The sequence below is a fragment of the Volvox carteri genome (assembly GCF_000143455.1).
Source record: "Volvox carteri f. nagariensis unplaced genomic scaffold VOLCAscaffold_52, whole genome shotgun sequence".
Lineage (NCBI taxonomy): Eukaryota > Viridiplantae > Chlorophyta > Chlorophyceae > Chlamydomonadales > Volvocaceae > Volvox > Volvox carteri.
This window is the reverse complement of record NW_003307595.1, coordinates 319,611-334,061: the sequence shown is the minus strand read 5'-3', so window position 1 is coordinate 334,061 and position 14,451 is coordinate 319,611. Positions and strand designations below refer to the sequence as shown.

The window sequence follows — 14,451 nt, the reverse complement described above, 5'->3', positions numbered from 1 at the left end:
TCAACAACGCGCCCCCCCCCCCCCGCAGCATGATTGTTGTTCATTCGTAGGGTGTGTGTGTGCGCGCCGTTGTTCGGAACGGTACGGGGGCAGATAAGTCGATGCGGCCCTTTAGTGTCGTACGATGCTTGTAGAATGAACCGCCTGCCAACCTGCCTGTGTTAAAATGGATACCCTGCTTGCAAAATGCTCGACTTTGCCCAGTCTATGAGATAATAATATGCGCTAAACGACTTGGAGGCAACCTTCAGCTGGTCAGCTTGACGTGGGAGGGTTTGGGATAGAAACCTCAAAGGGATTGAGATTGACCACGAGGGGATTGAGATTGCCCTATGAGGGGATTGAGATTGCCTCACGGGGGGATTGAGATAGACCAACAGGGGATTGAGATTGACACAACAGGGGATTGAGATTGACACAACAGGGGATTGAGATTGACACAACAGGGGATTGAGATTGACACAACAGGGGATTGAGATTGACACAACAGGGGATTGAGATTGAGACCCCTTGGATTGAGTTTACACTTTCGGATTGAGACCAAGGGGTGGTTAGGATTGAGGCCAGTTGCCTACCCTCCTCTCCCGGCACACAACCCGGTGGACACACCAGTCCCCGGTGGATTCGGGGCGCATATACGGGTAACCGACGTTTTAGCATGCAAGGTGCTCAGCTCCGTCCCAGAAATTGCTGCCAATCTTTTTGTGCGTCCTCTCCTTTGCAAAACATGTTTCGTAAACGCACGACACATTATCATTCTGCTCTGTCTAATCAGCTCGGTGCAGTTAGGTGCAAGTTTGGGGTGCACTGGATAGAAAATCTTGCAGAATGGGGCAAAACACGCCCGCGCAAACGCTCCGATCCTAACGGTAAGGGTCTGCGCGTTGTTGCCTCAGTTGGGGTCCCCGGATATCCTAGGAGCGCGGGTATGTATATTTTGCTGGTGTTTGTGGTCCACGCTGCGCAAAGCTTGGCATTGGTAGTCATGGGAAGATTGGCAAAAATTTGCCGCCGAACGCAGTTTTGTACGACACGCCGTAATGCAGTCCCACAGTGAAGGTATGCCGTTTATGCGTGAATAGGTATTTGTCATGAACACTACAGTACGCTCTCATTCATTTACTTCTTGGCATAGGCGGTGGGAACCCTGTAAAAGATCTTTCCGTTGAGATCGGACAGCAAACTTAAAGCTTAAGTGTTACTAGGGCACAGACATTGCTGTCTTGAAACGGTACTATATTTAGGAAGTAACGGCAGCTTTGGGCTGCCAAAATGGCTGAGTCGCAGGTGAGCAGCATTGCGTGGACAAAGCTATCGGTTGTCTGCTATAGTATTTTTGTTGATCAGTAACGGTTTAAACCCGTTATAAAGCTTGGCGTGCAAGGCTTATTTGGTCACGGCATACATGGCCTCGCGTGAAGCTAATTGGCGCTATCGGGGTCCCTCTTGTCCGCGATGCAGTATTCATTCTCCCTCACGACTTTTAGCCCAAGTGGGAAGTTAGTACAGATTGAGTATGCACTCAATGCCGTGGCCGCTGGTGCGACGTCGCTTGGCATCAGTGCGACAGATGGTGTCGTCATCGCTACAGAGAAGAAGCTGCCGTCGGCGCTGGTAGATGAGACAACAGTGCAGAAGATCATGACTATCACGCCAAGCATCGGCGTAGTATACAGCGGCATGGGGCCAGACTTTCGTGTGCTGGTACGGCGCGCACGGAAGACAGCACAGGCCTATTACCAAACGTATAAGGAGCACATTCCGGTGGCACAGCTCGTGCGGGAGACCGCTGCTGTAATGCAAGAATTCACACGTAAGTGGTGACCGCGGGAGTCAATAGTGCAATAGATCTATATATATAACACAGACCTATCTATAACCAACTTAGGTTGTCGAAGGGCTCATGCCCCGGCCATGCCGAAACGTCAGGACCACATGAGGAGCCACGAGGAGTACCATGAACTTGATCACAACAGTTTGCGACGCGGCACCTACCCGGCATAACCGGAACCGCCTTACCAGGTCTTGCCTTGCCGCGAAACCGCGGGAAAAGATATCCACGTCTCAAGATTTGCTAAATGCGTCACCCTCTCCCGCTCTTCGGTATGCCCCCGTCCGAATCCCTTCCCAACTCGCGCACGCGTTCGACATCCACCACAACCTAGACCCACATTTTCTACGTTGCATAGCTCTCGCACACAGGTGGGGGCGTGAGGGGGACTTGAGAACGGTGTTGCCCCGGGTGGAATGGTGCACCTAATGTGAGCTATGGTTAGACTTTATCTTACCATCTTAGGTAGGAAGGCAGGTAGGTAGGCTGACAGGTCCTGGTCCTTAAGACGTACGTGCACCCTGTATGTCCACACGGCGCCTGTTGAGCCCTCGCCCTAGAAAGGATCTCAATCCGCCAACCACCAACCGGTTCACCCCACACACCCCCTAGATCCCGTTTGTGTTCACGTGGCTGAGGGGTAGAGGACTGCAGTGGGACTGTCTGTATGGGGGCCGGCAGCGCGAGGTGTAGCAGCGGAGCAGCACCCTTTCGGAGGATTTTGAGCCCTCACTTCCTGCTGCTGCTCCCGCCAGCTGAGCATTAGTCATTCCGCTGTTTAGGGATGTTACCTTTGCTCCTTCGCGACGGGTGGCGAACGGCCTATATCGGCATTCCCCCCAGCATTCTGGAACGCGCGAAAGCTTTGCGAAAGGGCCGCGGTGCAAAAGACCTCTCCCTTGTGGTCTGAATGGACAGACAGGCGGTTGCGTTGGTTGTGGTTGCGCCACCCTACACCGGTAGGGGGGTTCCGTCCTCAGGAAAGCACTAGGGCACATTTAGTGCTGCTGGCAAAAACAGTGCTATGCGGCACCGCCTCGCGTGAGGTGTGATGAGGGGGCGGTCATCTGTCCGTCGCCATCCCCGTGTCAATGCAGTGCCGATGCAAATGCCAGTGCCAAACAGCGACCCAGTTGAGGCAGAGGACACCATATGTGGAGTCCAAGCATGCCATGCAATGCAAGTCAATGGGAGGAAGCGGCGATTGTTGACGGTACATCACAACACTGGCAAACACACATACCACCCCCTCCCATCCCCCTCCTCGGGGTGCGCCCTGCTCTGCACCGAGCACTGCTACTGCGCGTGTGCGTGTGCACTGCGAGCACTGCGAAGCTGTCGTACTGAACAGCCACAGGTTCTGAACAGGGCTGCGCCTTCGCACCTCCGCCCCTTGCTCCGCTCCTGCACACATACATGCACACAGAAACGGGCGGTGTACGGCCTTTTGGCGTGTCGCTGATGATGGCCGGGTACGACGACAACGGGCCGCAGCTGTACCAGATCGACCCATCAGGCTCGTACTTTGCCTGGAAGGCGTCTGCCATCGGCAAAAACATGACCAACGCCAAAGCGTTCCTGGAGAAGCGCTACAGCGAAGAGGTGCGTACTAAACACTAAACCCTAACCCGGATCTGGATCTGGATCATAGGAAAACCGAATCTGGATCTGGATTCGAAATTGGTTTTGTACTTCCAGGGGAGAGGGTTCGTTCGTCGTCAGCCCACATGGTGTTGTAGCTAAGTGCTGTAGATGTAACTCGGAGTATACTGCACGACACGCGCCATGGGAGTTCTGGGAACTTCACTTTGTATGTCGGAAGGGAAAAATAGTGTGGCACAAGGGATGAAAAGGAGGTCATGTAATCCAACATTCCGTTTCGGAGTCCTCTCTGGCGCAACCGCATTTCATGTCCCCGATGTGCGCAGGTGGGTATCGAGGACGCCGTCCACACGGCCCTGCTGACGCTGAAGGAGGGCTTCGAGGGGCAGCTCAGCGGCTCCAACATTGAGGTCGGAGTCGTGGGGCCGGACCGTAGCTTCAAGGTGCGTTTGTGTGTATGTATGTATGTTTTTGTGCGCGTGCGAGCACAATGGGAGTGAAAAAGAGCGGCAGCAGCCGCAGCCGCATGTGCTCGGCGGAGTTGCGCACTCGTGGTTCGCTACAGCCGCGGACCTGGGGTGCCCCTGCCGTTGGGGCCTTTTTGGCCTTTACACGAGGGAAGGTTGGGAAGCCTAAAAATTATAAGTGGATTATGAATAACTTAATAAAGTGTTTTCTCTAATGTTTTGCTTCTCACAATTTGCTATACCCCATTCCTTCTTCCATACCACAAACGGTCCCTGGGGTTATGCTTGGCTCGTTCGGCTAAGCTTGCTTGGCTGCCTGGCTGCTTCAGGTTTGCCTGTTTCTGTGATAGTATCGGCTTGCAAACTTTCTTGCATGCGTACACACGTCGTGCTGTGCTGCTTTTGCCTGGGCTCGGTTCGCTTCGGTTTGTAAATTGCTGTGTAATGGGCTGTTGTCTCTTGCAAACTACGATGGGCGAAGGGGCTTCCACCGGTGGAAGCTCTTCAGGTTGCCGGCAAGTGGTTGGGAGTTACTGTTCCACTCTGTTTTTCCTTTTTGGCAAGTCGTTGATACTACAATAATGTGTTGCCGTGCTTCGCGCTTTTGGGCTGCAGGTTCTCACAGAGGCCGAGGTCAACGATTACTTGCAGGAGGTGGAGTGATGCGGATGCTGGCGCTTGCAGTGGTGGTGCTTGTGGGGGTGGGGGCGGCAGATTGATAGCGGTAGCGCGCGGCTACTGCTGCTGCTGTTGCTGGTGTTGGTTTGAGTAGTGACGGCTGGCGAAGTACACATCAATGATCGGTTTGTGATGATAAGTACTACTCGCTTCCAGGCGGACCCAGCTCTGGGCTGCGACCGACTGACTCCAGGCTGAGAGGCTGTTCGGAAGGAAATCTGCTCTCTGGGACTGGCAACGAAAAGATAAAAAAAAGTCGTGATGGCAGATGCGAAAGGCATGGACTTGGCTGTGGTTTGTTCAAAGTGAAGCAAAGGCGCGTGGCTGCGTTTGCCGCCTCAATCCTCTGTGTAGGCAGGCAGGGATTTTGGGCTACTGGGCAACTCACATCGCTTGTGTTGGTCTTCAGCTGTGGAGCTGAGCGGGAGGCGGGGGATGTGCGTGTAAGGTCGGCAGGGTGGTCATGTTCCGCAAAGTGCTGATGACGATGGGGACCGGCAGGCGGCAACCAGATTTCTGTGCGCCAGCACTTTTTTTGACTGGTAGTTTGCAAGCTATCCTAGCTCTTGGCTTGGCCCATTTGACACCTGTACACCTCTCTACCTACCGGCAGTGGAGGCAGCATTGCCCTGATAGCTGCAGCCAGCTAAAAGCAGTGCTGAACGGCAGGCCGTAGCAAAATTGTGTTTTGCCGTCCATGAGATGTGGATTCAGCGCGCGGTGGCCTTCTTCGCCACTGGGCTGGTGCTTACAACAAACACACTTATGCGACGTGTTTACAGAACAAGAGACTTAAAAAACGTTTCAAGACGGGGACCTACACCACACATGCATGCGTAAGCGATGTCAGGAGAATGTGGCTATGCAATTAGGCTTATGAAAAACGATACGACATGCATACAGCCTCCGGCACAAGGGCACAGTTATGGGCGCAAGGACACATCACGCATCCAACTACCCGCAGTCAGCTGTTCTCTTAAAAACACATCCAGCCAGAGTGAATACCTTAAGGTTTGAGGTTGAGGTTTCCCAGTAAGCTGCACATCCAGCTAACAAACGTCCGACACGTATGCACACATCCAGCCCCAAAATATGTCGTCATCTCAACGCCCAAACATGGTAGTGGTAATCGTAAGCAGGCGAAGTCAGCATGGAAACCCTAGCATGGGAGAAAAAGCATGCGCCAGTGAAAAGCGTATCACCTGCCCCTCGTGCCATCCAGCAACGCGCTCGCAAGTAAGCCGTACCCTGCCAATATCAGGCAGCAGCTGCAGTAGGGATGTGGGCAGGTGTTTCAACAGGGTCTGCAGGACAGAAGCTGCCAGGACAAGCGGCAAGAAGACCCTGGATCCCCCTCACCTCTTGCGTTACCTGAGATGCACCGCGGCAAACTACCAGGCAAAGCAGTTATCGCGAACACTACTACACAAATCGACCGCAATGCACCACCCTACACCAATCCGCCCTCAATTTCCTTTCCACCCCGTGCTAGGCGGGACCCGCGCAAAATGCCACAAACGGCACATGGCGAAGCCAAGGTAGATACCAGCATGGACACACACAACCATCCACACAACACAGCTCCGACATGTGCCACAGGTATTATCCAATCACTGCTCTATTCCACACGCAGCCGCGGCTTTGTATTTACGTATCTATGCGAACACTTGTCCAAACGACATATTTACGTCAATACCCTCTCAGGATCACAGGATCTACCCCGTCCGCCGCAGCAACAATATCCAACGCCCTCACCAAAACTCTTCCCACGAAACCGTTCGTGTTTATCACCTTCCCGCCGCCAACTTATCCTCTTATCATTAGCTAACAACCCGCTAGGCAAGGCTGCCGAGAGCACAGGCGCCCAACCATTCAGCTATCCCGCAATCCAGCCATGCCCAGACAGGCACTTCAATCAATAACCGTGCTTGTCGCAATGCCGGACGCCCACCACGCACCGCAGACATCTCCGTGTGTGCAGCTCTGCGTAACACTGCACACTTTGTTCTCTTGCCTGAGGACACACAACCTAACAGAAAGGAAGAATCGTGTCGGCAACGTCATCTGGAAAATCGCCCGTCAAAATTAAGCAGTGGTCAGCCGCATCATAGCAGGAGACCTCATACGTTCAAGGCAGCTAACAGTGGCGGAGACGACGGCACGCACCGACGGGTACTCCCATCCGAATGGAATGCTAAAAGTTTCCCCCGCGCGCCACTAGCAGCCTCTATGCACAACGCCTGTACGGGTGCTTTCTGCTGAGAGTAATATTGCAACACCCTCCCTCCAGCGCCCGACGGATCCCCACATAGCCCCTGGGGGCGCGGGCCCTGACCCTGGGCTGCAACGAGGGCTCAGCGCACCTCAAGCCCAGATAACCGCTAGACACACAACCAATATGGCGACGTGTGAACCTTAAACACCCTCGCAAAGCAAGTAGGACGCCGAACATGCGCGAGCAAGCAGGTTCACGCATGAACGACTTTTTATAACTATGGCACGGAATAGCTATATATAAGCAAGCCATCCAGGTCAACGGTCCAGCATTTTCACAATACAGCAGCATGACGATATTCAGAAGCACATGCACACCTCCCAGACACCCTTTAATTCATATCAGCAAGAGCCACGGGCGGAAGCAAAACCCATTGCTGAAAAGGAAGAATTATGTACGAGGAAGAAACACACAGGAAAGGATAACAGAGGCAGTGCAGTCAAGGAAAGTTCGAGCGATGGCGCATATAGGGAATTGTACCGTCCACCAACGACCCGCCTGTGGCAAAGCTAGACCCCGGTGTCATCCCCACCATCCCCACCACTCTCACCCTCGCCGCAAACAGCGCAGCGGCCTCTCCTAGCAGGGTCGTCCAGAAATCGAGCTATGAGAGTGCTTCTGGTACCTGAGGTAGCGTCCCTCTGACCACCACCTAAAAAGCAGCCCCAAGCCATATCGTCACAGTTGCTTTAATAGGTATTGCTTTATAAAGATCGCAGGGAGCGAGAGTGGGTGAGAGTGGGTGAGAATGTGATATCAAGATCAGCATCTTTCGCGCCTGGAGAAGTTTCCGAAAAAACCTGCCAAACTAACTGCGCATGCGCACACAAACATTTTTTGCGTTTGCACCCACCATCAGTGACCTCGTGACGCCGTCGTGTTCAAAAGATAGGTAAGTACTCGGGGTTGGTTGGACTGGCGGGGGCGGTTGCGCCGGCCGCAGCTAACAACAATTTGAGGGTCCCCAGAGGGGCCGCTTCTTCCACTCCTCTCACCCGTTCCCTCTGCCCTTCACAGCTTCTAAGCACACAGCTACGCGCAGCCCAACCTCAAGCCCTGCTTCTCAATGCCCGTTCATGCAGCCAGCCGCATCTCGGCCTGCTACCATACCCGACCTGACCACAGTCACCACGAGTTGACCAAACAAGGTTAATGCAGTAACACGTCGCGTCCAAGGGGTAGAGTCTCCACCTTGTAAGGCAGGGTATAATAACAGCTGTACGAATATCACGGCTGTCCAAGAGGTTATATGTAAGCCTCCGGGCGGTTCAGGTCGCTTAACTGGCCTTTGGGCCCCTTAATCGCCACGCCCATCCTCGGCAGTGCATACACAGTGGCAAAAGCAGCAGCCTGGACAGGTGGTGTGCCGTATGCGGCAGAGATACGTTAACCAGTGACTCCAGGCCGCACCACGCGCGCATGTAGACTCACACAAGTCCTCACAGGCACAACAATCCATGCAAAAGCCTGACTGTAGAAACACAGGTCAACACAGGTCAACACAGGTCCCTTCCGCACAATGCCTCCACTACCAGAAAGAGCAAGCAGCTGCGACCGTCAAAGGGACCGTCATATCCTCCCTTCACGTCTGCAGCCGCCGCGGCGGAAGATGCATGTTAGGGAGGTGGGAGGAGGAAGGGACGCGTCCAAGGAGAGCTCGATAAGACGTCGCACGCTCAGACGGTGCAGACCTCCGGGGATGTCCGCTCTACTGGGTGTTCCACTTCCTGCCCATCTCCACGCACACACAAGCGCGCGCTCGCAGACGCTCCACAATTTCACAAGTGCACATCTAATCCGACATCAGCAGTCGTCACAGGTATGACGCGATGCGCCCTGCAAGTGCAAGGTAGTTGTACACTCTCGACTTAGGTCCCCAAAGCTTCACCCAACTCTCTCTCCTCAGCCAGCCAAGTCTCAGGTCGTGGTGGCGCACCGCTCGAGCCCGAAGAACTTCCGCCCTTCTCCTCTTCGTCATCTTCTCAGCGTCCACCGCCTTAAAACCTATGTTTTTGCCTGCACGGCCGTCCTCCTGCCCAACCCCCCATCTCCTCCTAGATAGTCAGCTGCTCAAGGTTGCTTTTGTGGGAAGGTGGATCACACGTTAGGTTCTCTGTAATGAGGAGCGAGGCCCCCACGTCTCCTTTAAGCAGGCCCTGTGTAACAGAGGGACGTGTGCGTGTGTGGCTCTTCCGCCGCCGCTAGGGCTCAGGGAATGACACCTCCATGGCGCCCTCCCAGATGACCGCCCACGCCACCACCAGCACCGCCGCACATGCCGCATACAGCAGCACCACGGCGTCCCCAGCAGCCTGCCACGAATGCCACAAGTGAGGCTGCTGTTGCTGCTGTGGGTGGCATTGCGTCATTCCAGCTCCAGCAGCAACAGTGACACCGATGCCGTCGTCTCCGGCTCTTGCGCTGGTGCACGGAGTTTCTTGCATAGCCAGCGGTGCAAAGTCACGGCACCTTTCTCCGTCAGCAATCGCTGTAACTGTTCCGTCTTCAAAGAGCAGCATTCGCCCTGCACCCTTTCTAACACCACCATCGGATCGAGAGCTGCTGGAGGAAACCGACAATGAGGCCCTGCTGGATGTTGCCAAGAGAGGATGACTGCAGTCCGCGGCATCACCTCCCAAGGGCCCTGGCGATAGCGGCGGCTGTGGTGATGTTGATGACGACACTCCAGCTAGCGCCGAGAGGAGTGATTGCCTTAGGGTGGTGATGCTACTGCGTGCTCCAGCAGCAGCAGCAGCCGCGTCCGAGGCGGCGGCAAAAGCTACCAGGGCGGCGACGGCAGCAGCGGAGGGAGGAGGGGGCATGGTGCCACCCGTACCACGGCTCAAGGAGCGTGCAGAGTGGCGTGGAGAGGGGCCGCCAGTTGTTGTAACCGAGCCGCTCCCGCCGCCGCCGCCTGCTGCAGTACGGGCTGCTCCGCCAGCCAGCTTGACAGGACTACAACTGAGCAGCAGTCCTGCCGAAAGCAGGCCCCCTACGTCAAAGCTGAAGCTCGGGTTCCCGACGTGGTGGCCGCGGCGCGAAGATGACGGCACCGGCGATGGCGACATCGACAATGGAGGCGACGATGGCGACGACGGCAGCTTGGGCAGCGACCCAGGAGACTGCTGTTGACTGCCTGCGCGACCCAGGGCCCCCCCTCCCTGGTCCAAAGGATCAAAGCAAAAGGAGCTGGTGCGAGCATGACCGCGTGAGGCGTTGGTGCGAGGCGATGGGGGCGCACCCATAGCCTTGGACTTTCTAGGAGATGCAATACTGCCCACGTCGGCCGCAGTGGTCGTCACGGTGGCCTGAGGAGTGGCATGGGGCAAATGGGCTAGATACGGTACTCCGGAGCCCAAGTCTGCCTTCATCCCCGGACCGCTGCTGCTGCCGCAACCGGCATTCGCTGCCGGACTGCCTTCCAATACCTCCCTGTCACAAGACGCCGCGCCCGTAGAAGCTCCAGCACTGCCCCAAGCGCCTGTACCAGCGGCAGCAGCGGCGCCACCGCAGCCCGTGCTGCGACGGACGCGCACCACTACCGTGGCGAAATCAGGGCCCTCCCTCGTCGACTCGAACACACTGGACGACTGCTGCGGCGGTGGCTGCTGCTCCCGTTGAGCCTGGGCATGGACCGGGCACGGCCGCGCCGTGGCCGTGTCCGCAGGTATCGGCCGTTTGCTGGTGTTGCTCCACCCGCAGTTGCTGATTCCCGCACCAACAGGCGGCTTGTTCTCACCCTGGGCCCATCCATCTCTGGCACCAGAGGCACCACCAATCCAAGTCGTAGCCGTTGTCCAGCTGTTGCTGGCGTGAATGGAAGTTACGTCGTCGACGGCCGAGGCATAGGCGACTGCAGCGCCGGTGGGCGGGCTGCTGGTGCAAGCAGGCCGCATGCCGTCGCGAGGGACCGTCCTGCAGCGGACGCCGCTTTTACCACTACCACAACCATCATCATCCAGTGTTCCAGCAGGTGCGTCAGTTTCACGGCAGCGGGAATCGGCCTTCGTCTCCGTTGAAGTCGTTGTCGTCGTCGCCGTCACCCTTGGGTGACGCCGACCATCCAACGACGAGGCAGAGGACGCGGCGGGTGCCGACCGTCGTAGCATGGCGCCCCCAAGTCCGCAAGGCGAGACATGGCGGCCTGCGTGGCGACGGCCACTAGGCGTCAAGCGGGAATCGTTCGGTTGGTACACAGTCACCGCCGAGCCAGCCCTCCGCTGCCGACTTTCCGCGTCCTCCCATTCAGCTCCATACGCGGATGGACGTACACTCGGAGCACCGTATCCCTGCCGCTGACAGTGGTCGTGAGGATGATCTGGGTCGCTTGCGGCTTCGTCATCACTGGTGCCATCAGTGCTGGGAGCGATTCCTCCTTCAGACCTGCACGCCCTTGCCGTCGCCCTTGCAGCGGCACGCGTGCCTCCCGCACCTGACACTGCTGCCACCGCCAGCGCGGCAGCGTCTGCCAGACGCTGTTGGACCCACCATCCTGCTCGGCGACCCGCAGGGCCTGCAAGGCCCTGGACGTGCTGCTGCAGAGAAGCCCAGGCGCTGAGCAGGCTGACAGAATGCACTGCGGCCGGACTCGCTGCACCCCTCGAGGGTGCAGCCGCCAACCATGTGGCCGACGCGATTTGCTGATCCTCCGGACTGGACCTCCTGCTACTGCTCCCTTCGCTTCTTCTTCTCCCGACTCTGTCAGTGTCGCTATTGCCGCTGATGCCATTATTGCCGTTGCAGCCCGATGCATCCAGGGCTTGCATCTGGCGGGCTCGCAGAGAGGATGCGGAGTCGGTCTCGGACCGCCGCCGTGCAGCCACCCCGAACTCCTTCATACTACCTTCCGTTTGCAAGATCCCTGGGGCCAATGATGATAGTGGGTGCTGGGGGAGGAGCAGGGGCTGTGAAGGATGCATGGCCACCGGTAGGGTCATCGGCACATGCGGTGAATCGGAGCATGGGAATGCCGCGGCGACAAGTCGCCTACCTACATTCGCCGGCTGGCAACCCAACGATTCTCCAGCACCACAGTCACCGCCATCGCCGCCGGCGCTGCAGCGACTGCTTTCCGCAACGGAGAAGGCACTGTAAGCCCTGAGCGCTGCGCAGTCTTCACTCGCAGTGACCGTAACACTGGCGGTGGCGCTCGAGAGGGGGGCCGTGCAGCTGCTGCAACTGGCTGCTGTGGTGCTGGGACCCGCACTTCCGCCGGCTCCTGCAACGTTGCCCAGCGCAACGGCAGCAGCAATGGCAGACACAGGTACAGGGCTGCTGCTGCCGCAATGGACGTCTGTGCTGGCGACGTCTGAAGTGATGCCCACGGCATCGCTTGCCGCCGTGGGCGAGGCGGCGACAGACCCTGAACGGCTCGTGGCATCGCAGTACACATCCGCCGCGAGCCTTTCACTGCTGCGGCTGCAAGCGCAAGCGTCGTCGTCTGCGTCGTTGACATTGTCCGAGACCGCTATAGCCGCGGCGTTGTGGTAAGGTTTCGGAAATACCATGACGGGCGAGAGTGCCGAGGCCAGGGCCATGCCAAGGTAACCGAAGCTGTTGAGTCCACCGCTGACGCTACTACCGCCGGCTGCGGCTGTGGCTGCGGCGGCAGGGGCGCCGCTCACGGAACTGTGGGGTGCACCCCGGCGCCATGGGCTTTGAAGCGATGCCCCCGCCCATGCCGTCGACAGCGATGCTGAAGTGGATGAAGACCCAACGGAGACTGGCGCCGATACGTGTACAGCTGCGGAGGAAGGCCGGATGGCGGCAGGCCAACCCAGAGAAAGAGAGGTCCACATAGAGCCGGCGCCAGCCCTGGCGGCCTGGGGAATGGGGCCGGGAGGGTGGCCTGTGTCTCCGCCGCCGTCGCGAGTCTGGCCACAGGAGCCTGCGGAAACCTCTAGGGATGGTCGTTTACCGGTAGCTGACAGGAGCTCCGTAGCGGATATGGCCGACACCGCTGCGGACAAAGACCGCGGCGGAGCAGCAGTCGTATCACATGTTGATGATGGAGTGGCTGCAGCTGCAGTCCCTGGCCGCGGTGGTGCTGTCGCTGCTGCAGTGGCCGCCGGTTGCCAAAATACTCCAGTGCTGGGGCTGCGGAAGATGGCTTGGACAGAAGTCGCAGCGGCGGCGGCAAGCCCGCCAATGCCGACGCAGCCGATACCTCCCGCAGGTGCCGATGCAGCCGTCGTGGCGGCGGCAGCGGCAGGGGCGACGGCGGCATCACCTGGTGCACCAATCTCCTCCAGAAGCGGCGGCATACCTGATGCCGTAGCAACCGGCCCTATGCGCGACCTCGCGCCAACCCCGCCTGCCGCCACCGAGGCACCGGCGGCAGTAGCAGCGTTGCTCGTCGGGCGGTGCGCTGCGGGCACGTACGGTGCCGGCAGGGTGCCGTCCCGCAGCGCCTGCCAGTCAAAGCCCGCAAACCAGGGATGTGCGGCCACCTCGGCGCAGCTCTGCAGCCGGCGGCGGGGCCGCGGCACCAGCAGGCGCCCCAGCAAGTCTCGGAGCTCGGGACTGAAGGCGGTGTGGCGCGGAGCGAAGCACCAATTGCTGCGAAGGTAGTCGTCCGGGTGGCTCTGCGGTGGATATTGGATATTGACGCGGAGGCAAAGAAGGGGCAGACGAGTTTGCAACGGGCAATTGACCTGGTCCTTTTGGGCTTGCTTTTCCTGAGCGGTACAATTTCAAGACGGCGGCTAGCGTGCAGCTCGGGGTCAGGGTGTTCATGCCCCTCTTCTCTTCTCTCCACGACTCCCTTCCCTCCACAAGCACACCCCTCTGCTGTCCGTGACTGCTGTCCATGTATAAATACCACCTCCTGTTGCGGCCGGCCACGTGTGATTTAGCTAAAGTAGCCGTTAATCTATTGACAAGAAAAAGAGAAATCTGGCCAGAACTGGACATCCTAAGATTAAAAACTGAGGGCGTTCATTTTTTACCCTAGATACTGATACTGCCTGTTTTCAAGCCCCACCTGACTGTCCACCTCTACCTCCCCCCATTCTTGCCCAGCATCAACCAGCCATACCATAAACCCCACCCATTCCTACCCACCCACGCGTCCCCCACTCACCGCGGGCAGGTGTCCCGTAAGCATTTCGTACAACACCACTCCGACGCTCCAGATGTCTGCATTGGCGCCGTAGCTCGTGTACTTGGGGCCTGTGCCGTTTGCCCACACCTCCGGGGCCTGGCGCATGGCGAAAAGAGCGTTTTCATGCACACGCAACACAGCGTTAAAATCATAAAAGCGTTGTAAAGCGGCTTGGAACAGCGCAGATCTCAAAACAGCTCGGCGCAAACGGCATACGGCGAGGGCGCTGTGCTAGTGAGTAGCATTGGGATTTCAAGTTGAGTGTGTAGAGTCGTAGCTTTCTGTGCGGCATCCTCTATGTCCACCCACCACTTGTTGGCCAATGAGCCAGCCCTCTCACCGCCACACCTCCATCTGCAACTCCTATTACACACGTTAAGGAAAGATGAGGCGCCATCACGCACACCGCCTGTGCTTACGCCTTCCACCTACGGGCCCCGCGCTTACGCGTTTTCCACTTACTTCAAGATTTATGTGTTTAATGGACGTCACGAGT

At 57.6% G+C, this 14,451-nt stretch overlaps 2 protein-coding genes across 2 annotated transcripts in view; one reads left to right on the top strand and one right to left on the bottom strand.

The window, feature by feature from the left end:
* The first annotated feature begins 1,096 nt into the window (after positions 1-1,096).
* On the top strand, positions 1,097-5,145 carry poa2 (20S proteasome alpha subunit B). The gene is made up of 5 exons (XM_002955505.1): positions 1,097-1,287; positions 1,462-1,813; positions 3,258-3,433; positions 3,760-3,876; positions 4,516-5,145. Exons 1-5 carry the CDS (start codon positions 1,273-1,275, stop codon positions 4,561-4,563), a joined length of 708 nt encoding a protein of 235 aa, XP_002955551.1. The 5' UTR covers positions 1,097-1,272; the 3' UTR covers positions 4,564-5,145.
* Positions 5,146-13,230: 8,085 nt separating this feature from the next.
* cgk1 (cGMP-dependent protein kinase) overlaps positions 13,231-14,451 on the bottom strand; it is a gene marked incomplete at both ends in the record, with an annotated part of 1,960 nt that continues 739 nt past the window's right edge. The window contains 2 exons of the mRNA XM_002955457.1: positions 13,231-13,437; positions 13,935-14,051. Coding sequence (XP_002955503.1) covers positions 13,231-13,437; positions 13,935-14,051 — 324 coding nt within the window. The remainder of the gene's footprint in view (positions 13,438-13,934; positions 14,052-14,451) is intronic.

Coding starts and splice junctions, on each gene's coding strand:
- poa2 (XM_002955505.1), top strand. Junction 1,814..3,257: donor TGTAATGCAAGAATTCACAC/GTAAGTGGTGAC, acceptor ACATGCACACAG/AAACGGGCGGTGTACGGCCT. Junction 3,877..4,515: donor GGCCGGACCGTAGCTTCAAG/GTGCGTTTGTGT, acceptor TTTGGGCTGCAG/GTTCTCACAGAGGCCGAGGT.